Raw genomic sequence first — 25,549 nt, 5'->3', positions numbered from 1 at the left:
AGACAGAAGCACCATTATTTTAATATTGGGTAGAGCAGAGTTTCTCATGGTCCCCTTCCAACCGTGTTCCCTTCCTCTGGTACCCCGACATACTAGTCGGCCCCCTGTCTCATGCTATTTTCACCTCTGGCTGCCCTGGGGTATCCTTACAGACACATTTTAGCCAAAAGGACACATGTCTTTTTTCAAAGAGATAAAAGAAATATAAATTATCGCTCCTGCACTAATTTCCAAAAATTATAAGCTGTATTATCAACTTGAGTCTACACTGAAAGCAGTTTGCTGCTAAATACAATTTAAAGTTAAATCTTTTAATATATTAAGGGATTGCAAACGGCAGAAGACCTTCAACAATTTGGAGTCATCACCATTTTCCAAATAAAATGATTCACAACATTTTAATAGTAATATTAATATTTTTATGACCATGACATTGGCCATAAAAATTATTACCTAAGGAAACTATCTCAACCCAAAAATAAAACAAGTAGGGAATGGTGCAACCGGTATTTCTTTTCTTTTATGGAGGGCTGATGTAGGAGGTAGGTTGGGGCATCCCCTGCAGTACTCAGGGGCTACTCTAATTTCCACACTTAAAAAGTTGTTCCTAGCCAAGCACAAGGAACCACGCAGTACCAGTATGTTCTAGTCCTCTAAGCTATCTCCCTGACCTTGCAACTGACTTTTTATACTCTACCTGTATGAGGTAAAAGGTAAGGTAAAGGCCCTCCCGTTGATCGTCGATTTGCTCAAGCGGGCCCAGTAACGTCTCCATTGGAGACTTTGTTGTTACTGTGTCTGGCATATCGAATACTCTCGGTAGCTTGCCGGGCTCTCCGAGAGGGGCGGAGGAATCGAACTCGGGTTGGCCATGTTGGCCGCTTGTAAGGCGAACGTCCTACCGCTGTGCTATCACTCTAGCCCCTGTATGAGAATATCTGATATATGTTGTCTGTCAAAAAGTCAATAATGATTTTTCAATTTTCATTCTTGACAAAAAAGCTTACCCAAACTGCAAAGCTAAAAAAAGGCTGGAATATTAAAATTCTAGATTATATAACAGGAGCTACTCATGTAATTTATAAAACAGTCAAAAATACAAGAAACCACCTTCAATTCTGGAAAATCCTTTCAAACAAGCAGATATTTTGTGTTGAAATTATCCCTCATGCCCTGCCACAGAGGCAGGGTGGGATGGGGAGGATGGGGGGGTGGGGGATACTGGGATCCGTGGTGGTGGGAAATGGGCACTGGTGGAGGGATGGGTATTTGATCACTGTATAACTAAAACCCAAGCACAAAAATTTGTAAGTCTACAACTGTACCTCATGATGTCTCACTAATAAAAATTTAAAAAAAAAAGAAATTATCCCTCATAATTTGGTATCTTCTATACTAACTGGGACTTTAAAACAAATCTACCTGGTAATTTAAGTCAATTACCTGGATGAGAAAAGCTTCCTCTAATACCATATCACTCCCCCACTTTCCTAAACTCACTAACACTGTTTAAAAGAGTAAAGCATGTAGAAAGTCTGTCCAACCTTCCTTTTTGTATTTTGTTTTTGCCATAACCAGTGGCACTCAGGACCTCTTCTGGCTCTAGAGATCACTCATAAAGGAGCCTTATTAAGAGACAATATGGAGAGGGGCTGGAGCAATAGCACAGCAGGTAGGGCGTTTGCCTTGCACGCAGCTGGCCCAGGTTCTATTCCCAGCATCCCATATGGTCCCCCGAGCACCACCAGGAGTGATTCCTGAGTGCAAAGCCAGGAGTAACCCTTGTGCATCACCAGGTGTGACCCAAAAAAAGCAAAAAAAAAAGAGAGAGAGAGAGACAATATGGGGGGCTGGAGCAATAGCACTGCAGGTAGGGCATTTGCCTTGCACGCGGCCAACCTGGGTTTGATTCCTCCGCCCCTCTCAGAGAGCCCGGCAAGCTACCGAGAGTATCTGGCCCACACGGCAGAGCCTGGCAAGCTCCCCATGGTGTATTTGATATGCCAAAAACAGTAACAAGTCTCACAGTGGAGACATTACTGATGCCTGCTCGAGCAAATCGATGAACAACGGGAGGACAGTGCTACAGTGCTATCTCTCTGATAAGGGGGTTAACATCAAGGATATACAAGGCACTGATTTAACTCTACAAGAAGAAAACATCCAATCCCATCAGAAAATGGGGCAATGAAATGAACAGAAACTTTCTTCAATAAGAAATCCCAATGGCCAAAAGGCACATGAAAAAAATGCTCTTCATCACTAAGCATCAGGGAGATGCAGATCAAAACAACAATGAGATATCATCTCACACCACAGTGACTGGCACACATCCAAAAGAATAAAAACAACCAGTGTTGGTGTGAATGTGGGGATAAAGGGTATCTCCTACACTGCTGATGGGAATGCCGACTGGTCCAGCCTTTTTGGAAACAACATGGACGTTTCTCAAAAAACTAGAAATTGAGTTCTCATTTGACCCAGCAAAACCACTTCTGGGAATATATCCCAGAGATGCAAAAAAGTACAATAGAAATGACATCTGCACTTGTATGTTTATTGCAGCACTTTTTACAATAGCCAGAATCTGGAAAAATCCTGAGTGCCGGACAACAGATGATTGGTTCTTCAAGAAACTTTAGGATATCTAGACGATGGAATACTATGCAGAAAAGATGAAACCATGAAATTTGTTTATAAGTGGATCAACATGGAGAGTATCATGCTAAATGAAATGAGTCAAATGAGATGGACACAGAATAACCACACTCACTTGCGGAATATAAAGTAACATAATTGGAGAATAAACCTAAGGATAGCAGAGATAAGGCCAAGAGGATCACTCCACAGCTCAGAAGCCAATCTCAGTGCTGGGGGAAAAGGCAGGTGGGATGAGAAGAGACCACTAAGCAAATGTTGGTTGGAGGGCTCGCTCGAGATGGTAATGAAAGCTCAAAGTAGACTATGGGCCAAACATGATACCCGCTTAGTACCTATATTGTAAACCATAACACCCAAAAGGAGAGAAAGAGAATAAGAGGGAATGTGTCTGCCACAGAGACAGGTGTTGGGAAGAGGTGGAGGTGGCGGGAGGGATACTAGGAACACTGGTGGTGGAAAATGAGCACCGGTGGAGGGTTGGGTATCGAACATTGTTTTACTGAAACATAATCACAAAAGTTTGTAGATCTGTAACTGTATCTCATGGTGACTCATCAAACTAAAAAATTTTTAAAAATCATTTGAAATTTTCTTTGAGGAAAAAAAGTAACAATAAACACAAAAGAAAAAGAAAAAGAAACTGCTTTGTGGGTGAGGTACTTTTCCTGCACATGACTGACCAGGGCTTGTTGCCAGGCACTGCAGATGGTCCCCAGAGCCCTGCCAGAAGTGCGCACAGAGCTGGAGGTAGGCCCTTAGCATAACCAATTGTGTGCTCTCACCCCAACTTCCCCCCAAAAGAGAAAGAACTATTATCTATAAAACGGTTCACTGAACTCAGCACTCTAGGGAATCGAATTTCAAACACACCAGCCCTACACTGTGTCCTATCATACTTTGTTCAGTTCTGGGCACCACATCGTCCCCCGAACACTGTCCAGAGCCACTCCCAAGCAGAGACAAGAGGAGACCCAAAGCACCACAGGATATGGTCACAAAATACCAATCCTATAATAGGAGAATATTTCAATGTCTTCTAGATTTTTTGTACTTTTAATAAACATAAATTTGGGAGATGGAGAAATGGTGCAAGAAGAAGGGCAATTGCCCGCGGCCATAATGGCCACCAATTCTGGTTTGAATCCCCACACCTGGATCTTATGAACCCCATCACCAAAAGGGGTCACTTCTGAGCCATCAGAACAGCCTATGAGCACTGCTGGAGGTGGCCCTAAATGCCCCGGATTTTAAATAATTAAATAAGGTAAAGGTAAAAAGGTAAAGGCCCTCCCGTTGATCATCGATTTGCTCGAGCGGGCCCAGTAACGTCTCCATTGGAGACTTTGTTGTTACTGTGTCTGGCACATCAAATACTCTCGGTAGCTTGCCGGGCTCTCCGAGAGGGGCGGAGGAATTGAACTCGGGTCGGCCATGTTGGCTGCATGCAAGGCAAACACCCTACCCGCTGTTAAATAAATAAAAGTAAAGTAAATAAAAACCTTACCACACCTTTTGGAGGCTGAAGAAGCCTGGAATTTTCAAACAAGTGCTTCTTTTTAATAGGCAAGATGACTGTGTCTTTCAGATCTGTAATGACATCATCTAAACCTGCAATATCACTCCAAGTAACCTGGTAAAAGGCAACAATAGCAACACACATTTACAGTAAATACTCACACACAAAAAAATACCCCACACCCTCCACAATTGACACTTTAATCTCATTATATAAAAATTTATAATGTGTTCTTTTGTAATATGATACACAGTGAGTAGATTTGAATGGTGATGATAAAACAGTTAAGTTTAAGGACCAGAGATATAATACAGATAGTAGGGCACTAGCCTTATAAGTAGCTGACCCAGGAACGATCTAGCTCTTGACAAACTGCTAGGAGGAAAAAAAAAAAACTTTAATAAGATCAGAATAGAGTGTATACATACATGCATGTTAAGAGGGTCTACTAGATGGGCCGCAATACTCATCTCATATTCTGAAAGCTTCACATTTTTCACACCAATTTGCTTCATTAATTTTTCTGCCTAGGAAAGTAAAATAAACAATAAAATGCTTCTAGTTTGATATTTCGATGTTGGAACTTCCAAACTGTTACCCCTAAAAACTATACTAATTGGTGAACAGACATCTAAGGATTTTTCCAGGGATATTCTAGGCCTTTAGATTTCATCTTCCACAGTTTCAGTTTTTTAGGTATCTTGCTACTTCAAATGGTGCTTCTTTTTATGTTTGTTTGTTTGTTTGTTTGTTTCCCATTGCAGTGCTGAGGTCTGAACCCAAGGCCTACCACAGAGTAACATTCCTGGTCCCCAAATGCTTTCTTTTCCTTTTATGGAAATCTTAATATTTATTGGACTAGTAGTTTAGTGGAGATAAATTCCTTTAGCTGTCAGAAAAGCTCTTTATTCCTCCTTCAAAACTAAACTATAATCTAGCTGGTTATAATAACAGTCTTGATTAGCAGTCTTTTACACTCTGGACTTTGTACTATACACTTTCTTTTATAGAGTATAGCTTCTGAAGCAACATTCCCCTGATAGTCTTATGTCTCTTGATAGTGTTACAAGTAGTCTATGTGTTTGGGGTTTTGGTTTGTTTTGCTTTGCTCCTAATTTTAAATTTTTTGGAGGACCACACCCAGTAGTGCTTGAGACTCACTCACAATTGTACTCAAGGAACCATGTGGTACTGGGGATAAAACCTGGGGCTGTAGCATATGAAGCATGTGCTCTTGCTCTTGCCCTTGGCATCTTCTCCCCAGCCCACTATCTTTATTAGTTGTTTGGATTTCATTAATTTCAGACTATTTGAATCAGGGTGGATTTGGGTGGCTTCCTTCATCTGGGTGCCTAATTCCTTTTCAACCTGGAATTCTCTGATTATTTCTCAAACATATACTGTGAACCATTCTCTCTTTTCTCCATCTTATGAGGCAAATGTTACTCCTCTTGATACAGTTCCAATAAAGTCCCTATGTGAACTTCATTGTTTCCAATTCCTTCTTTTCACTGGTGTTTTTGGGTTTTTGGATGCTTACCTGTAGGATAGATAATATTGGTTTGTCTTTCTCCCTTGCCACAGGGAGCTTAGTTTTATAGGGTAACACCCATCACTGTGCTCCCAAGCCACTACCATTCCTTTGCTTATCTGTAACTTCTCTGTGCTCAACCAATCACCTTTTCCCCCTAATAAGACTCTGTTAACTTCTAATATCAGATATTCTTAAGGACACTTGATGTGTATTCATGAGTGATATATTGCCTTTCTCCTCTCCTTATATCTCTTGCATGGTTGACTTTAAAGCAATGTCCTTTTGTATAGACACAGGAAGATAGTTAATATTATGCTTTTGGAACTTGGGAGTTAACTGACTCTGAATAATATTCACTCCCAGGCATCTGCTTTCTCAGCTTAAGCCTCAGTTGCCCTTAGTTCCTAGCACTTCAAAAGCAGGGTCCCGACAAGGGACTGAATGGACCCAGGGCAAGCGGCGAGCTATCCTGGAATCAAAATGGGCTAGGCCAAAGTGCCACAATACTTAACTATAAGAGTGTGGTCATGGACAAATTCTGTCATGATCCAAAAAGTAAAGATGAAATTAGGACCATGCTAGGGTTAGGAAAGACTAGTCTGGGCTGGAACGATAACACAGCGGGTAGGGCATTTGCCTTGTACACAGCCAACCAGGTCGGCCCAGGGTCGATTCCTCCGCCCCTCTCCGAGAGCCCGGCAAACTACTAAGCGTATTGCACCTGCATGGCAAAGCCTGGTAAGCTACCCGTGACGTAGGCGATATGCCAAACACAGTAACAAGTCTCACAATGGAGACGTTACTGAGCCCGATCAAGCAAATCGATGAACAACAGGAGGACAGTGCTAGAGTGCTACAATCTGGTCTGAGCACTGTAGTTTGAGATCTATAGCAAGATGGCCCCAGGAGAGCAATCCTATAAACTTAATGTATCTCTTACTGTATCTCATATGTAATGATTTGTGTTATGAATGTTTATATGTTTGCTGGACAAGGAGAGGAGAAACACACCCGTAAAATTCTGCTCTTGGGTGGCTCTTGGATGGGTCGTCCTGCAGAATGAGAATCTGTCCTAGAAGCAGCTTCCCTTGAGGGAAGGAAGTTACCTCTGTTGATTGTACGACCATACCTATGAGTAAGCCCCAACCCCTCATGCTTTGGGATTTAACTAAGGTTATAAGAGTGGGCTGGGGAAAAGAGAAGGACCCAAGGAGAGGCAGAAGCAGAAGGAGAAGTACGACGGAGCAGGATCCTACCTAGAGGAGGATGAGAAGTATAGGGGAAGGGGAAGATCAGGTGGAGAATAAGGAAGAAGCAGGAGAATCAGGAGAATGGAGATGAGATTGGAATAAACTGCAACTGATACCAACCAGCCTGACCCTCATTCCTTCCTTCGTCTACCCACCGGCCACCCCAGGGCGGGGGAACCTTCGAGAGACCACTGAACACAGGCTCTGAGAGAGAGCCACGTGGCTTTTCATAATTTATTTTTTGAATACACACTTAGCTCTAATTCAATTTTTAGCTTCTTCCATTTTGCTGTTGAGCCCATCTATTACATTTTCCCCCCAGTACAGTCACACATTCTTTAGTGCTACATTTTGTTTGAACCTTTCTCATACTTTTCTGTCTCATGCTGGAAACTTCCACTGCACCCTTCATTTCACTGAGCCATCGAGAGGATGGAGCTTCATTTGAAGTCCAAGTATCTTGCATAGCTTTTGCTGTACTAGGGGTTCACTCCAGTGTGTTATCACATCAGGTAGCTTGCACAGCTGATGTACTGGTAATTTTCTCCAGACTACTGTCTTGATTCATCCATGTGATGAGTCCCTCCATCTTCCTATTATGTCTAGTGCTACTGGGAGTAACGGGCTTATACTCAGCTCTCAACAATGGCTGGGTTCTGCAGTTGTGAATGACTGTGATGATAAGGCCGCTTAGATCTGGGAGGGTGGCATTGACAAGGGATTCACAGTCACAAGTGCCTGACCACAACCATGGCACCAAACTAGAGGAAGGAAGCTTGGGAATTTGCTGGGATTTGCAGTCTTGAATAGCTGCCACTGGCTCTACTGCCAAAATTAAGCAGACATCTGGCAGTGAGTTTTGCATTCATAAGTGCCAGGCTGCTAGTTTGGGATCAATCTTGCAGACCTGGGTGGCTACCTGAGTAGTTCATGCTCAAGGGGCTATGAGAGCTGGCTGAGACCTCAGCCCTAGCTACCAGCACAGCAAACACTCAAGGACTGCCAGTAAACAGTCAAGCTCACCAATAACCAAAGGATGTTTTCCTTTATTTACAAATTATCTAGAAATGTTTCCCACTTTCCAAACTCATTTCTTTTCCTCTCTCTCTTTTTTTTTTGGGGGGGGGGGGGGGTGGGTGGGCTTGGAACACACCCGGTGGTGCTCAGTCAGACTTACTCCTAGCTAGGAATAACTCTTGGCTGTGCTTGGGAAAACCTTATGTGGTGCCATAGAATGAACACAGGTTGGTCAAGTGTGAGGCAAGCACAGTATCCTCTGTACTAACTCTCTGACCCCATTACTGGCTATTTCTAATGCTGCACTGTAGACTGGAAATAGATAATTATTATTCTACCAGTATTATAAAATTTGAAACTTGTGGGGCTAGAGCAATAGCACATCAGGTATGGAGTTTGCCTTACACGCGGCCGACCCGGGTTCGATTCCCAGCATCCCATACCGTCCCCTAAGCACCGCCAGAGGTAATTCCTGAGTACAGAGCCAGGAGTAAACCCTGAGCATCGCCAGGTGTGACCCAAAAACAAACAAAAAAAAAAATTAAAACTTGTTTTAGCATCTGGTACAATTTCATAAGTATCATTCATGTGCTTGTGGTTGTGATATGCACTCTCATTTTGGGGTTACATTATATTATAAATTCCACAAGAGTAAACTTTGCTGAATGTTTTTATCTTCTATATCCTTACTAATTTTCTTTTTAAGTGCTCCATGCATGCATTGAAACAAGTGCACCATGGCCCCAAGTTCACCAGGAGTGATCCCTGAGATTGCCGGGTGTGGCCCAAAAACCTATTTTATAAAAATATTCCATGGGACCAGAGACCTAGCTCAAAGGGCTGAGCATATGCTCTGCACATGCATATGGGTCCCTGAGCACAGCCAGGTATCTCTGGAGGCCCCAGTACTGCCAGGTCGTAAGCATTCTAAAGCATCACCTGGTACAGCCCCTCCTCACCAAAGAAACACTGGGAGTGGTCCTTATTTATCAAATAAAAAACATTTTTCATAGGGGGAAACTCATAAATACTCATCTACACAGGAATAACCCTGGGCTTTATTTCCATCCCAGTGAAACACATAGCTCTAATAAGTACTATTTATGAGAATATGATAAAGGATCTCTAAGTACAGACCTTTATTTGAGATTTGGACGCAAAATTTCATTTAAAAATGTCCACAACTAGATGAGCATTTTTTCATAGATTTCTACCACTAACACAATCTCAGTATGACCAAATCAGGAGTAGATGATGGAGGATACTGAAGAGAGAGACTAAAAGTAACATAGGGACAATGGTGAAGGATCTTGGATACCTTGGGGGTGATGAGGTGCATCAAAACCCCAAACAGAGAGATAGTCCAACAGGTTGAGCATAAAGTCCAGGATACCACCTCACAATCTCCCTCATCCCTAGCACTGCCAGAAGCAAACCCTGAGCACAGAGCTGGAATAGATCCTGAGCAATACTAGGTTCACGCCCCCCCCCCCAAAAAAAAAACACCTTTTAAACACTATATAAATGCAAAATTTTAATTATAAAAAATATAAAGGCTAAACTATTATATCCTATACACTTTTTCCACCTACCAGATTCTAAGCGCACACGCACACACACGCAACACGCACACACACCAGACAATTTCTTTGAAAACATCAGGCAATTCTTGGGTTCATTTGTAATACGTCCTTTCATTTTCCCTATAACATCACAAAGTATTTCTAAGCATTTGTTCTTATTCATGTATTTCACCCATTTCGGGACTTTCCCCCCTAGACTCTACATAATTACTAGGACTACCGCTGTCTATCAGCAGCAGATCTTGCTGACTTTCCCTGATTCCAATTTCTCCTATTTCTGATTCTGTGTACTCAGGGGATCGTATGTGATGCCAGGAATTTAAACTGGGGTCAACCACATGGCTGGTCCCCTTAACATACTGCTTTGCACAGCATCCACATAATCAAAAATCTTTTAAGATTTTTGTTTATACAGAAAATTACTGTTTATATAGAAAATTTCTAATAAAACAACAGCATATTTCAATAGTTGGCAAGGGAGGGAAAGAAGGGGTGAGAGAGGAGTAACAGAAAGACAGTGGAGGCTAAACCAAAACCATTTGTACTTCTCAACTTCTGAAAAGCTGTGGCATTTATGAGCTTGTATTCACCCACCCAAAAAATTACAAGGACAGGGTAAGAAAAAAGTACAGCTCTATTACCAACTTCATACTAATAGAGTCCCTTATCTTTACTTCCATAGCTTTCTCTCCAAGTTTTCCTAAAATTACATGAACCTTCTACTCCAACTAAACCAGTTTACTTTCTGTTCCTTTAACAGAGCTTGTCATCCAAACGCCATTACGGTTCTCTTTGTAATTATCTTTCTATATGAAACTATGAATCTTCTCGAGGTCAATCTCTTTCACAAAGCCATCCACAACTGCCTCATTCACTGACAGATGAGTATGACTACTGATACAGACAAAAGTACCTTTTTCTAAATGTCACAGTTCATCTATAGTGCTCACTAGGACGAGCTACTTAAACCTACAGTTAACATGAACATGCACAAGGCTTTTCTCCCTACACATAAGAACTATTCATACCACACTACGAGAACAGATCCTGGGTCTAATATTTCATATTCCAGATACTTAGAACATATGTACAGATTTCAATAAAGCCTTTTAAACACTGTTTTCAATAAAGCCTTAAACGTGGTATTTAATAGATATTTCTTTGGCTTCCTATATGTCTGCATACCTGAAAACTATACCAAGTCAAGAAAATTGATGACAAAATTCTTTGTTTAAAAGATACTTTGGGGGTTGGAGTCATAGAATAGCAGGGAGGGCACTTGCCTTGCATGCAGCCAACCCAGGTTCCATCCCCAGTATCCTATATGGTCCCCCAACCCCAACCAGGAATGATTCCTGAGTGCAGAGCTAGGAGTAACCCCTAAGTACCACCAGCTGTGGTATGACCAAAAATTACCTTGGCCACAAAGATAGTACAAGGAGAAAATGTGCATGTTTTTACATGTAGGAGGCTAGAAATCATACCACCTGGCCCCCTAAGCACTGCCAAGTATTCCCCAAAAAATTTAAAAACAATAGGGATAAAGTGATAGTTCAATGGTTCTTGTTTGCAGGAAGTCCAGGTTTGATTCCTGGCACTTAATCGGTCCTTGAGCACTGCCGTGAAGACCCACAAGTCAGGAGTGGAACGAGGAAAGGCTGGAGTTTGTCCCAAAAACAAAATTTAAAAAACTTTTAATGAAAGGGGCTGGAGAGACAGGAGAGGGGCTAAGGTGCATGCCTCACAGCAACTGACCTGGATTCTACCTCCAGCACTGCACATGATCCCCCAGCACCAACTGCAATGACCCCTGAGCTCAGAGTTACAAGGCAGGTCTGAACACCACAGGGTGTGGCCCAAAACCCAAATCTCCAAAAATGGAGCCAGAAAAATCGGTAGAGATAGGTAAGGAGGTAAGGCATGCAGATGCGGTGGTCACCAGCAAGAACTGGGTTTGGCCCAATCTCAAAAAAAAAAAATGCTCTAAAAGTGGTATGACATCAACGTTTTGACCACAAACTGGATTTTTATAATTCAAGGAAGTAATGAATGCTGCTTTTAGATTGACACATGGATATACCCAAATAAGCTAAACAAAACTAAATATCTATACTGATCCAGTTTCCTATTCACCAACTGACTGATGAAGTAATATAGACCTTGAGTCAACTACTTCACAATCAAATTCATGAGAACTTATATACATCTCAATTGCTTTTCAGATAGATACAGAAAACAATATTCATAAAACTTGGGTCTTGGATGTAAGAGCTGTGGATAGTCATTTATTCATATAAATTTTCCCTGCTATGCTACTGCATTTTGAAATAACACATTTCATCCCTGTTGCCAAGCATTTACTAATAACTCAATAAATTACTACTATCAAAATCATAACTCACAGAAATCTGAGTCTATGAACCTTATGTAATATAAGTTGTCCTTAAGACATTGAAAAAAAAAAGAGACTCCCTTTAAGCACACTTCCTTTTTGAGAAAGATTAGAAACTGAAACATATAGATCATCTTAGTAAGGAAATGATGAGAGGCTATGGTTAAAAAGAATAAAAATTAAAAATAAAAACTGTAACATATAAGAGATAATATTTTAAAGCAATTCCTTAATTAGAGTGTTTTCTAATTCTAAGGAGTGAAAATTGTATTATGTATATTTTTACCAATACTTATAACAGAAGATAGCTTTCAGTCCTTTGAAAACTTCAGAGTGCTTCAAATAATATTCTTCAAAAATATTCTAATGAGGATGCTTTACACAAAAATTTTGTGATTTTTCTTTTTTTCCCTACTAGCTTGTAGAGTTAAAAAGGATTTAAATAAATATTTTAAGAATTATACTAAATATGATAGTTTCGTTTGGGTTTTGTAGAACTCATTAATTTATAATTCTACCATATTGTTTTATTTTTTTTTTTAAAAAAAGATCTAACTATAAGAAAATGATTCTCAAACATTTAACATTGTAATCATACCTGTTTCTGAGCTTCTACTTTTTGCTTTCTGGTTGGATCAATTGCATCTACCATCCACTTGATTGTAAAGTATGTTACTGCACCAAATATTGTCAAACGAAAAATTAAACCAACAACTTCATTCCGACTCAAAGGACGAGAAAAGGCTTCAGCATGTACCATCTTGATTGTTAACCTTAAAAAACAAACAGAAATGTCACTAGGTAATAACAAAATTGCTGGTAAGTAGCTGAAACAAAGGAAATTAACTTCTAGTCAAATTTAACATTAGCTACCTCTAAAATGTCTTATGGAGAAATAGGCTTTTCTTATTCTTATTCCCTTCCCTTTCCTTTGTGGAGCTACTCAACGAGTCATAAACTTAATTGTGCTTGCCCACTTGGTTGCAGTGCTTGCCAGGGTCACACACTTGGTTGTGATGTCCTGGAGATCATTCACTTGTGCCACTGGGATTGCAGTTGGTATATGGTTTCAAATTCTCAGTCTCAAGCCTGCAATGCAGGCAAGCTAACGGTAGCGGTCTAGAAACATGCATTTTTTTAAGCCAACACATTTTAAGCTCCCCCTTAGAAACTGATATGTATCACCATTTTTTAATCAAATGTCCTAAAAGCTCATATGATTTAAGAAAGTAATTCTATTTTAAGAATTCAGTAAACAACTAATGGTCAATCTGAACCAGAGAGGCGAGGGCATCAGCAGCTTGCTGGCGCCTTCAGACTTCCAGATACCCCAAAATTGCTTCTGTGCCTTTGGCCAGACCCCAAAAACATGGGGCAAAGTTTACCAAGAAAGTAAACGGCCAAAAGTTAGGTATGTGAGAGACACACCCACAAACCACCTCCAGCTCCGCTATATAATTGGAGGCATGGCCTCTCTGGTTCCTGATCAAACTGCTTAACAACCATGATCCCAGAGACTCAGAAACAAATCTAGGGGCCACAACCAATTGTGCAGCGGGTATGGTGCTTGCAGGCTCAATCCCCAGGATCCCACATGATCCCCTGAGACCACCAGGAGTTATTTCTGAGTGCAGAGCCAGGAATAAGCCCTGAGCACCACTGGGTGTGGCGCCCCTAGCCCCTCCAAAAAGGCAGCTTAACAATGAAATGACAGGAAGAATTTCTTCCAAGGGGCAAAGAGGAGATAGTTCAACAGGCTGAGGATACGCTTTGTACACAGGACGCCAGGGTTCCATGCCCCAGACCACCTGGTCCGCTGAGCACCACCAGATGGAAACTCCAAGTACTACCAGGTATGGATCCAGAACAAAACAAAACAAAACAAAAATGGAACTTCTTCTGCGGGCTCAATCGGTGGGAGGCACATTCTTTGCCTACTTTCAATCCCTGGCACCTCATGTTCCCCCGAGAAGGCCAGAAGGGTAAGCACAGAGCCCACGAGCACCCTGGGCTATGTCCTTCCCCCCCCAATTTTTAAAAGAATTTCTGCTAAGTAGAATAATTTTTACAATAATTTTTTAGTGAAATTCAAACATGAATTGACTTATATTTCAAACACTTTATCAATTAGTGACATTAAATTCTGGGGCCATGCTACTGCTTCAAACCACCAAACAAAAGTGGGGGAGAGAAGGGAAACTAAAACAAAAATTCAGTCAAGAATATAGCACTCAGCCCAAAAAGAAAACAAGTGGCACCATGCTTACTTTTTTACTTATATCCCTGAGCAGCTACCTCAATCCCAGCTACGATAATGGAAAGCACACATTCCCTTGCTGAAAGGCAATAACTACCCAGAAGAATAAGCAAGTGGGGAATGATGTGACCATTACAGTTTGGAAGGTAATAAATGCTTTAAATAACTCTATTATACTCTTCATGGCATAGGACTATAATAAGACAAATGTGTGGCCTTTGCACATATGTAAAAAGGAATTTATACAGATTAATCTGCAGTGTTGAAAATTAGGCACTAATCACAGATTAATATTGAACGTTCTTGGGGCTGGAGCAATAGCACAGCGGGTAGGGTGTTTGCCTTGCACGCAGCCAACATGGCCGACCCGGGTTCAATTCCCAGCATCCTATATGGTCCCCCAAGCACCGCCAGGAGTGATTCCTGAGTGCATGAGCCAGGAGTAACCCCTGAGCATCGCCAGGTGTGACCCAAAAAAAAAGTTGAACGTCCTTACAATTCTAAACTTGTATGCTAGAGAAGGGAGATAGCTAAAAGAGTTTGGACACATGGTTTTGCATACAGGCACACCGGGGTCATTTCCTGGGTTCAATCCCTTGGCACTACAGTCTCCTGAACAGTTAGAAGTGACCCCGGAGGAGTGGCATGGAGAACCTCAGAGTGTGGCTCAGAACCAACAAAATCAAAATTCTTTCACTACTACTTCTTTTCTTTTATTGGATGGGGGCACATCTGAGGGTGCTCAGGCATCATGTCTGGCAGTGCTCAGGGGACCACATGGGTGTTGGGGATTAAAGCCGGGTTGGCCACATGCAAGGCCACAAGCAGTGTACACCCTATACACTGTACTATCACACCAGGTCCCATGTTTCACTGACACTTGTTCAAGTTCCTCTTTACCTCCAGAATAGCTCACAGCAATTTTTAAAATCCTTTAAGATACCTTGACCTCCATTAAAGAATCTGTTCTGGGTCAGAGAGATAGTAAGAGGCTTGCCTTGCACACAGACAATCCCTAGTTCAATCCCCAACAATTATGGGCCCCCAAGTACCACCAGGAATGACTCCCTAGATCAGAGTCATGAGTAGCCCTTGAGTACTGCTAGGTGGGTGTGCACAATCCACCCCCCCCACAAAAAATCTGTTTCTCCCAAACAGAAGTTCCCCCCAAAACTTTCCCTTTTATGGGATTCCAAAGCATTAAAGACTCCTAATCTAAACCGAATGTGTAATTCTTAAGCACTTTCCTTCTCATCATTTTTTAACAGAACCTTTCAATAGTTGGAGTCCATGTCATCTCAAACTGTCACATGCTATTTTTCCTCTAGCATATCTTTCTGGTACCTTGGAAATATCTTGGCTCAAGTAAATCAAAATGTGCTTTCTTCTATTAGTATTCCTGAAAACAGGTCTACAATACTTCACTCCTAACAGGAAGTAAAAAACTGTCTTCTTTGGTCAATAATATTCCAAGAAAGTTAATTTGAAAATGCCACTAGAATATGTGGCATGATTCTGCTGGGGCCTCATCTGTAGGCGAAAATAAACCAATAGGCAAAATCGAGCTCATTAACAATCTGTAGAAACTAGGAATATTTCAATGAAACATTTTCTTTTAGTCTGTTAGAATTATAAGATTGCCATCTACTGGCTGTTCACTGAACTACAAGCACTAGTGCTGTTAGGAAGATCTACATTCTATATAATTAAGTTAATCAATATAATTAACTTCTAAAGTTACAAAAATATTGACACAAAAACCTCTTTATATAACTCTTTTGTTGTTTCTTTTAATTTTTATTAAGACACCAGTGATTTACAAAGTTGTTCATAGTAGAACTGTTTCAGGCAAACAATGTACTAACACTGTTCACCACCAATGTCCCCTTCCCTCCACCAATGTCCCCATGTTCTCTCCCAATCTTCAGACTGCCCCCGATGGCAGCCATATAAATAATTTATTTCATATTTCTTGATTCAAAAAACTTAAACGGAAAATGGAATTATAAAAAATGATCAACAAAAGTCAACTTGTGTTAATTGACTGCAATATGATTTTAACCTATGGAAATAAAGAAATTAAAATAATTTAATTCAATATAACATATTGCCTATTGTCGTTTACATAACTAAGATTTCAACTCTGGCATATAAAATATATTGCATAAAATTTTTAATTATAAACTTAATTATGTGGTACACTGGAAGGTAATTCATTATTTATTTGAACATTTCTTTATATAACTTCTTATACTTAAATTATTAATTGCAGCAACAGTCCTCCAGATCTAAGGTCACTCCTAACACCATAGTCCACATTTTGGTAAATTGATTCAAAATCCTAAAATGAAACTGAAACTTGAAACTTGTAGGTTTCGCCCGTGTACTCTGGGATTACATTCATCTATCATTCATACGATATTAATATAACAATGTTAAGAGGTTACTGCTAACACCAAGACAGCACAATATAAAATTAAAGTACCATGAGCTAGCATACTCTCCTAAGGGCTTTCGATCTTGCCGAAACATTAAGATCAATTAAGTGAATGCCTACATATGCAAAAAATATGTACATACAACTCAGAAATAGACCCCCCAAAAAGAAAAGCCAGAATTATCTAACACGCAAGGAAGAGACTCTTTTCGTCTGCAAAAGAGTTCATTTTAGGGGAGGAGGGGAACTTTGGTGAGACGCGATCCCCCCAGCAACCAACGAGCCGACCCGCGGACACGAAGAGCCCGTGCGCATACTCGAGGATTTCTCTAATTCACTACAGTGTGGCACAAAGTTATTTGCGGGCCACAAGCGCCCGTTTTGCAGCCACCAAGGCCCTGGGAACACAAGTGTGTGACTGAAAAAAAAAAGGACTTTAAAGCCTGCCAGCCTTCACAGCGGAGAGGTCACCGCCTACATCACCGTCTCCCGCCGGAGCGGGCCGGGCCCCTCCTCCGCCTCCTGCACCAGGTGGGTGCCAGGCGCGTGCAACAATGAGGTCGGGCGCGCCGGGGCCGCCTCCACCCCGCGGCCCGGCTCGGACAGCGCCGGGGCCGGCCGCCGCCGGCGCCGAGAGGTTGCAGCCGCCCCAGGGACTCCTCCGGAAACGGCAGGACACTCGGGGGGCAGCGCCGGCCGACCCCTGGGGACCGCGAGCCGCCCCGGGCAGAGTCAAGGCCCGGACGCCCTTGGAGGTTGATCCGCGGGATACCCAGGGCTGCGAGGAACCCGGGGGCCGGGGGACAGTGAGGGGGCGACACTGGGCTGGCACGCCAGGAGGCAGCGAGGCGACCCTCTCCGGCTCGGCTGCCCGGATCCCGGCCGGTTCCGAGAAGGAGCTCAGCGGGAACCCTGAAAACCGGCCCACGAGGCCCCGCCGAAAGCCGCTACTCACCCCGAGCAGGAAAGCAGCAGCGGAGCGGCCCGAGCCCGGCTCACCCAGGAAGGGAAAGCCCCCGCCGAGAGAACGCTTCCGGCGGGCACTAGGCCCCGCCCCCGCGCTCCGAGCATGCGCGCCCGCGGCCCGCCGCCGGCAGCAGCGCGTTTCCGGGTTTGACGGCGGAGGCAGCGGCCCAGGCGGCGGCGGCGTTGAGTTGCGCACGCTCCACTGGCAAGCTGCCGGCGGAGGCTCGCCCGAGGCTGCCGCAGCAAACTGCCTACCCCTGTGCTATCTCTCCGGCCTCCCCAAAGCGCTGATCTTTTTCCTTTTTTTTTTTTTCCGCTTTTTGGGTCACACCTGGCGATGCACAGGGGTTACTCCTGGCTCTGCATTCAGGAACTACCCCTAGCGGTGCTCAGGGGACCCTATGGGATGCAGGGAATCGAACCCAGGTTGGCCGAGTGCAAGGCAAACGCCCCATCCACTGTGCTATTGCTCCAGCCCCCTTTCTTTCTTTCTTTCCTTCTTCCTTCCTTCCTTTCTTTCTTTCTTTCTTTTTCTTTCTTTCTTTTTTCCTTTCTTTTTCTTTCTTATTTGTCTTTGCCCTGTGTGCCAGCTCCGACAAATCCGGAGTGTTCTGCAGAGCGTGAAGAGGTGCTCTCTCTGGGTCTCTTGCAAAGACACGCCTCTCTGATTTCTGCACCCTTGCCTCTCCCCTTGCCGGGTCTCCGGGCAGCAAGTCATTAGCTAGATTCGCGTGGCCACCCCTCACCCCGCTCCAACTGCCTTTTCAGTTTCTAGGATGAGCTCATCACCTCCGCCCCTACGCTGACTAGTTGAGGGTGGTACCTGCAAATCTTGGCCAGCCCACCTAGACCTGCTGACGGTTGAGACAGAAAAGGGCCTCTGGTGGCAGGTTTTGCATATCGGTGACTTCCCCTTTTTAGTACCCCGTTCCCTTTTCTTCAATGAGAGAGGTGACACTGGGGCCCCAAGGGAGTGAACCTGAAAGTCAGTGCCTCTTGCACACAGATTGAGAGCAGGCATGAGGCTCCACACTGGACCCCGAGAGAAAGAGTATTGCTTCATTCAGAGGAGACTGGAGCAACCACACGTTTCCTCTAGGGTTTTCCTTTTCTTACCCTCCATGGGAGGCACTTGGTCCCTCTCAGCTTTTAGGAAGGTCTCAGTTGACTGCAGCCTAATTGTTGGGCAGGGCGAATGCTACTGTTGCTACAGACATGTCTTACTGTGGTGAGGACAAGAGCTACAATTTGTAGTCTACTAGCAGTCAGGAAGTATACTTGTTATGTTTCTTGATGACCGTAATGTAAATTTCTCCTGGGGCTGGGAGTCCTCTAAAATAGCCATTATCAGGGGACCGGAGAGATAGTGCAGCGGGTAGGGCGTTTGCCTTGCACGCGGCCCACCCGGGTTCAATCCCTGGCATCCCATATGGCCCCCCAAGCACTGCCAGGAGTAATTCCTGAGTGCAGAACCAGGAAAAAAACCTTGAGCATTGCTGGGTGGGGCCCAAAAAGCTGAATAAATAAGTAAAATAAAATAAAATAGCCATTATCAGGCTGGAGCGATTGTACAGCAGGTTGGGTGCTTGCCTTGCACAGGTCCTACCAGAGGGTCTGCCCCAGTCACCCAATATGGTCCCCCTAGCCCACCACGATTGGTTCCTGAGCACAGAGCCAGCAGTAAGTCCTGAGCACTGCCCAATGTGGCCCCCAAACCAAATAAAATAGCTATTATCTTCTCTCTTTGTTGTCAGGTTTTGGTGTGTTTTGTTGTTATAAGCAAGAAAGTTTAAAACGCAGCTGGAGCAATAGTATAGTGGGTAGGGCGTTTGCCTTGCACGCAGCCCACCCGGGTTTGATTCCCAGCATCCCATAGGGTCCCCCTGAGCACCACCAGGGGTAATTCCTGAGTGCAGAGCCAGGAGTAACCCCTGTGCATCCCTGGGTGTGACCCAAAAAGCAAAAAAAGAAGAAAGTTTAAAACCCAGAGAAAGTTCATGTGCCTACAAAGTGGCCAAATTTTCCTGGATTCTGGATCTAATTCAAACTCTACATTTTACACTTTCTTTTTGCACCTCTTAACAGTTTTCCTCTGGGGTAGTAATTTGATGCAAATTTAAATTTTCAATGAATGAATGAAAGAAATGGAAAAAATCATGTCTTCAAAGGGTAAAGATGGGATGACAATGATACCTGAAAGTTTTTCATTGTTTATTCGTTTATTTGCTTGGGAGGTGGGGAGATGCCCTGCAGTGCTTGGGGGTGGCTCCTGGCGGTACATGGTAGCAAAACTTGCTGCCCTGATCTAATGGGAGCAGGCCTGGTCCTGAATAGGCTGACTTGATTTGATTTCTGGGGATCACTATGCTGGTGCTCAGGAAGCCATACATAGTGCAGGGGATGGAACCCTAGTCTGCTTTGTGAAGAAAAGCACCCCACTATTTTTTTCTTCTCTGAGCCTCTCTGATTCTCATTTAGCCCCTGATCCTGAATAGATTTTATTGTTGTTTACTTAGGGTTTTTTTGGCAGGGGTGGAGGAGGTGTGGGGGAGCACAACTGGCAAGATCAGGGGTTACCCCTGGCGCTCAGGAATCACTTCTAGAGATGCTCAGGGGAGCTTGAGTAGAACCTGGGTCAGCGGCCTGCAAGGCAAGTGCCTGAGTCACTCACTGAACTATCTCTCCAGCCCAGCACTGAAAGTTTTGAAATGATTATTAGGCTGGAGAGACAGAATGGAGGTAAATCTGCGGATCGGGCAGAAAGGAAAAACAAAAAAAGGAAGAGAAAAGAAAATCATCAGTCCTTGGAAGTCTTGGAACAGAATGGTGATGCTTAGGAGAACATGCTTACCTAGGCTAAAAGGTAGTGCTACTAAAGGAAAGAGCTTTGAAGTTTTGGGTCCACTGGGATCCATTGCCACCTGTAAGGAAAATGAGTTAAGAAATGAAATTTCAGATGGTTGTGGAAGGCAGAGCATATAGGTCAGTGATAGAGCAAAGACCTACCTGTGTGAGGTCCTATAGGTTCCATGCCTAGAGAGAGAGAGAGAGAGACAGAGAGACAGAGAGACAGAGAGACAGAGACAGAGACAGAGAGAGAGAGAGAGAGAAGGGAGGGAGGAAGAAAGGAAAAAGGAAAAGAGAGATGGTAATGAACCTCTGTCATTCACTGAGAGGTGCAGGTCAACTAAGAAACTCACATGTGTTACTTGAAGAATTAGGGTAACCAACCTAGTCAGTTTGCATAAAATTTAGGATTTCCTGGGGGACTGGGGGTTGGTAGGGGAGTGTTATGTAACACTTGGCCATGGTCAAAGACTACTCTCAGCTCTAAACACTCCCAGCAGTGCTCAGGGACCATGCTGTGCCAGGGATTGAGCCCAGGCCCCCACCCCTACCCCATGTGCTCTAAAATTCCTTTGAGTAATTTCTTGACCCAAGAATTCTTGAGCATAGGACTTGGCAGTACTAAAACTAAAAGATTCGGGAGCAGGAGCAACAGTAGAGCAGATAGGGTGCTTGCCTTGCACGTAGCCAACTTGGGTTCAATCCCTGATACCCCTTTGGTCCCCTGAGTTCATCAGAAGTGATCTCTGAGAGCAGAGCCCCACCTTCGATGGCCTGAACCAACACCCTTACCACCCCAAAAACACCAAACTAACTCAGGCATAGGGTAAATAGTGGGTCACCCTATGAGGACATCCTGAACGAATTCCAGAGTGAGATAGAGCTGCCAGTTGAAATTTAGTTGAAATTCTTCTAGTATCTTGAGAATGATTGTAGAGGAATGGGAGTTGCTGAATAAAGTAATCTAGACTGACCATATAGTTTGTACCTCTGAAGTCCTAAATGAATCAACTTACTGCTTTTCTGGTGGTTTAAGTAGGAACCTATACCTTTTTATTTGGTCTATTTTTTTTGTAATTTGGAAAATCCTTAGGATGCCCTCTCTAGATGTGCCCTAACATCAAATTACTGATCTTCCTCATTATATGCCAGTTCATTTCCAGATATCACTAAATTAAGTTCGTTCTTTCAGAATAGAAAAGACTGAACATATGCTTTTCATTCACGATGGCTTTATATAATCCCTGGCACCACAAAACACCATATTTGAACCACAGTAGGGGTTCAATAAATAATACATTATGTGTAATATTAATCAGGAAATTCTAACAACAGATTTTTTTTTTGTAGACTTCCTGGGTGTTCCCTCTGTGTTTGTTAGAATCAACATACTAAAAATAACCACTTCATTTGTAGATTTTTTTTAACTTTAATGTCTCTAAAAGCAGTTCATGGTAATTCTCTCCACATGGAAATGAATTTTTCAGTGTTTTTGTTACTTAGATAGGGGTGTGGTTAGTTTTCTCTGAACCTGAGGTTACTCCATGTCCTAAACCCTGAAGGATGAGGTTTTCTTTAATTAGGAGTTCTTTTTTTTTTTTTTCTCTTTGGGTCACACCCGGCGATGCTCAGGGGTTACTCCTGGCTCTGCACTCAGGAATTACTCCTGGCGGTGCTCAGGGGACCATATGGGATGCTGGGAATCGAACCCAGTCAGCTGCATGCAAGGCAAACGCCCTACCTGCTGTGCTATTGCTCCAGCCCTAATTAGGAGTTCTTAACTTTTTTTTTTTTTTTTTTGCTTTTTGGGTCACACCTGGCAATGCACAGGGGTTATTCCTGGCTCATGCACTCAGGAATTACTCCTGGCGGTGCTTGGGGGACCATATGTGATGCTGAGAATTGAATCAGGGTCGGACACGTGCAAGGCAAACGCCCTACCTGCTGTGCTATTACTCCAGCCCCGCCTTGGAGTTCTTAACTTTTATTGTAGATCTGTTCACTTGGACAATTTGGAAAAATGCAGATTCCTGGGTCCCATTTAAGTGCTCTAGGTTTTTGCTTAGGGACTCACATTTTGGGTTCCCCCTTATTTGTCTTTATTTATTTTGTGGGACCTCCCTCTTAATAGTTGGAGGCCATAGAGCCACTCCTGGCATACTCGGCCCAGCTGTGCTGGCCAGTGAGTACTAAGATGGGCCATCACACATGCAAGGCCTGGACTATAACCTTTGAGTTATTTTCCCGGCCCCCAGGATTTACATTTTGAATAAGCATGTAAATGATTTGAGAATATGAAGTTTAGGCTACTCTTTTAGAAACTTTGCACAAGTCATTGACTATTTAAGATGTGTTTTTGTGAAGATTGTGGAGTGTTTTGTTTGTGTTTTATTTGGGTTTTGGGTTTGGGGACCCATGGTTTCTCAGGGCTTACTCATGGCTCTGCACTTAAGGATCACTCTTGTCAGGGATCAGGGAACCCTTAAGTGGTGTAGGGAATTGAACTGGAGTTTGCAGTATGCAAGGTAAGAGCCCTACCTGCAGTACTACTGCTCTAATCCTTGTGAAAATCTGTACTGCCTAAAGGTCTATCTGATAAACTGAACCATTAAATAAACTGGAGTGCTTTAAGAAATCAAAACACATGCCAAAAGATAGCTCAATGGGCTGAGTACATGATTTACATGCCAAAGGTCCAGGTTTATTCACTGGTACCACATGGTCTTACCTCAGGGAGCAACCCTAGGGTAAGACTCAAGATAAAAATCAAAACCAAAAAATGAAAAATCCAGGTAAGAAAACTTCAAGATGACGAAAACATCTCAGGTAGGGACTGGAGCAATAGTATAGCCGGTTAGGGCATTTGCCTTGCATGCGGCTGACCCAGGTTCAATTCCCAGTATCCCATATGGTCCCCCCCACCCCCAACACTGCCAGGAATAATTTCTGAGTGCAAAGCTAGGAGTAACCCCTGTGCTGGGTGTAACCGAAAAAGCAAAAAAGCAAAAAAGAAAAGAAAAGAAAAACAACTCAGTTAGAGACCACACAAATCAAAAATCTTTGAATAAGTTGGGCCCAGAGTGTTTAGTTCAGTGGGTAAGGTATTTGCCTTACATGCGGCCAACCTAGGGTTCAATTCCCAGCATCCCACATGGTACCCCCAAGCACAACCAGGAGTAATTCCTGAGTGCAGAGCCAGGAAGGAATAGCCCCTGAGCATTGGCAGGTGTGATCCAAAAGCCTAAAAGAAAGAAAAATTTTTAATAAGTAAGGACAGTAAAAAGATCACATGGACACCCACCTACAAGATGGTCAGACTTCTTCGTTAAGACCCTGAATGATCGGTTTGAGGCTCTGCATGTTCCTAGAATGAACAGATACCATTGGGCTACGCTAGCATGCGACCGGGATGACTGGAGACGTTACTGGCACCCGCTCGAGTGAATTGATGAATAACGGGGATTAAGTGATTAAGTGATTAAGGACAGTAAACCTAGTACTATTTGTTGCTCATTAGAAAAGATTCACTTGACAGCGACTTTTGAAGGGTAGAGTTTTTGGGGCTGGAGCAATAGCACAGCGGGTAGGGCATTTGTCTTGCACGTGGCCAACCCGGGTTCGACTCCCAGCATCCCATATGGTCCCCTGAGCACCGCCAGGAGTGATTCCTGAATGCAGAGCCAGGAGTAACCCCTGTGCATCGCCAGGTGTGACCCAAAAAGCCAAAAAAAAAGGGTAGAGTTTTGACAAATAGATAAAAATCACACAGTAGTTGTTTTACCAATAGAATAGTCACTTGGTAACCTTTGTTCTCTGACAAAGAATAGCCTTACTGGGAAAAACGCTGCAGCTATGTTGTCCCAGACAGGCCTGGTCTCTGGGCTGGAGTCTCTGGAGCTTCCATGGAATGGGTGAGCCCCCACCTGCTGGAAGGCCTTGTGCCCAATCCACACCTGACATCCTCTGGCATATAAGCAGTGCAGCTTCACAACTCTGGTTCTGCTCTTAAAGAGACACCAAGCTACGGAATTATCCCAGTTCCACAGCTCCTGGAATGCATGTGCAACCACCTCTAAATTTCATGGTGCTGCCTGCCCAGTAGGAGCACTGCAAATTAGATGAGAAAATTGTGTAAAAGCCCACTAAACTCAATGAGTAAGAGCAATAACACAGAAGGCTCAACTAGCACCTGACAGCTCTGTAAATCCTCAATGACTTAGGTAACACCATTGTGAGATATATGCTGTAACAAGCAGTATAAAATAAATTATTTTGTACCTGCTAAGGGGGAGGACATAGGGTGGAGGATGGGAAACTGGGGACATTGGTGGAGGTGATTGGTGTTAGAACATTGAATGCCTGAAACAACTGTATTATAAACATCTGTAAATGATGGTATTTAACTTCAAAAAAATTTTTTAAAGAGTAGCCTTACTTAGTAGTTGGTAAGTTAAACTACGTAAATGAGTGGAGAAAGAAAGGGGGAAAGAATCAGCTGTACCTGAAGTTATGAGACACGAAGAAAGACCAAGGTTACATATTTGACGTTCCAATAGAAAGTGATGCAGTCTAGGCAAAAGTAATGGGAAACGGAAATTTCAACAAATTGGAGGAAGTAGGGAGATGAATTGATAGCTTCATTCTCTATTTAAAAAAGGAAGAAAGAAACAAAACTAAGACACAGTCTCAAAAGAGCATATCGGGGTTTTGTTTTAGTTTTGGTTCTGGGTTTTTCATCTTACCCAGCAGTGTTCAGAGCTTCTGATTCTGTGCTCAGGGGTCATTCTTGGCACTGCTCAGAGAAACTAATAGGGATCAGACCTGGGTTGGCTGCTTATCATTGTATATCTACTTTCCATGATCTGTTTTTAGACTTTATATATAATTTGAATGAATGAATATGAAAATGTATGTATATGTAATTCTTATATTGTTACATAATCTTTTGTCAAGCATTGCTCCCAACTATACATTTTTCACAGTTTGTGCTAAGAATTAACTTCTTTTTAGAACGTACGTGTGTGTGTGTGTGTGTGTGTGTGTGTGTGTGTGCAAGTGGGTGGACTTGGGGGCCGCACCTGGCTGTGCT

At 43.1% G+C, this 25,549-nt stretch overlaps 1 protein-coding gene across 1 annotated transcript in view; it reads right to left on the bottom strand.

Annotated features, from left to right (window-relative positions):
* The window catches only part of ATAD1 (ATPase family AAA domain containing 1), a 35,562-nt gene extending 17,909 nt beyond the window's left edge, over positions 1-17,653 (bottom strand). Inside the window, exons 1-4 of the mRNA XM_056120835.1 lie at positions 17,603-17,653; positions 12,552-12,726; positions 4,606-4,704; positions 4,171-4,291 (exon numbers count right to left, since the gene is read on the bottom strand). Of these exons, the coding sequence (XP_055976810.1) occupies positions 4,171-4,291; positions 4,606-4,704; positions 12,552-12,713 (382 nt within the window). The 5' untranslated portion in view covers positions 12,714-12,726; positions 17,603-17,653. The remainder of the gene's footprint in view (positions 1-4,170; positions 4,292-4,605; positions 4,705-12,551; positions 12,727-17,602) is intronic.
* Positions 17,654-25,549: the final 7,896 nt, after the last annotated feature.

Source organism: Sorex fumeus, unplaced genomic scaffold, assembly GCF_029834395.1.
Source record: "Sorex fumeus unplaced genomic scaffold, SorFum_2.1 ptg000043l, whole genome shotgun sequence".
In the NCBI taxonomy this organism is placed as follows: domain Eukaryota; kingdom Metazoa; phylum Chordata; class Mammalia; order Eulipotyphla; family Soricidae; genus Sorex; species Sorex fumeus.
The sequence above is the reverse complement of the archived record's forward strand: the minus strand, read 5'-3'. Positions and strand labels throughout refer to the sequence as shown.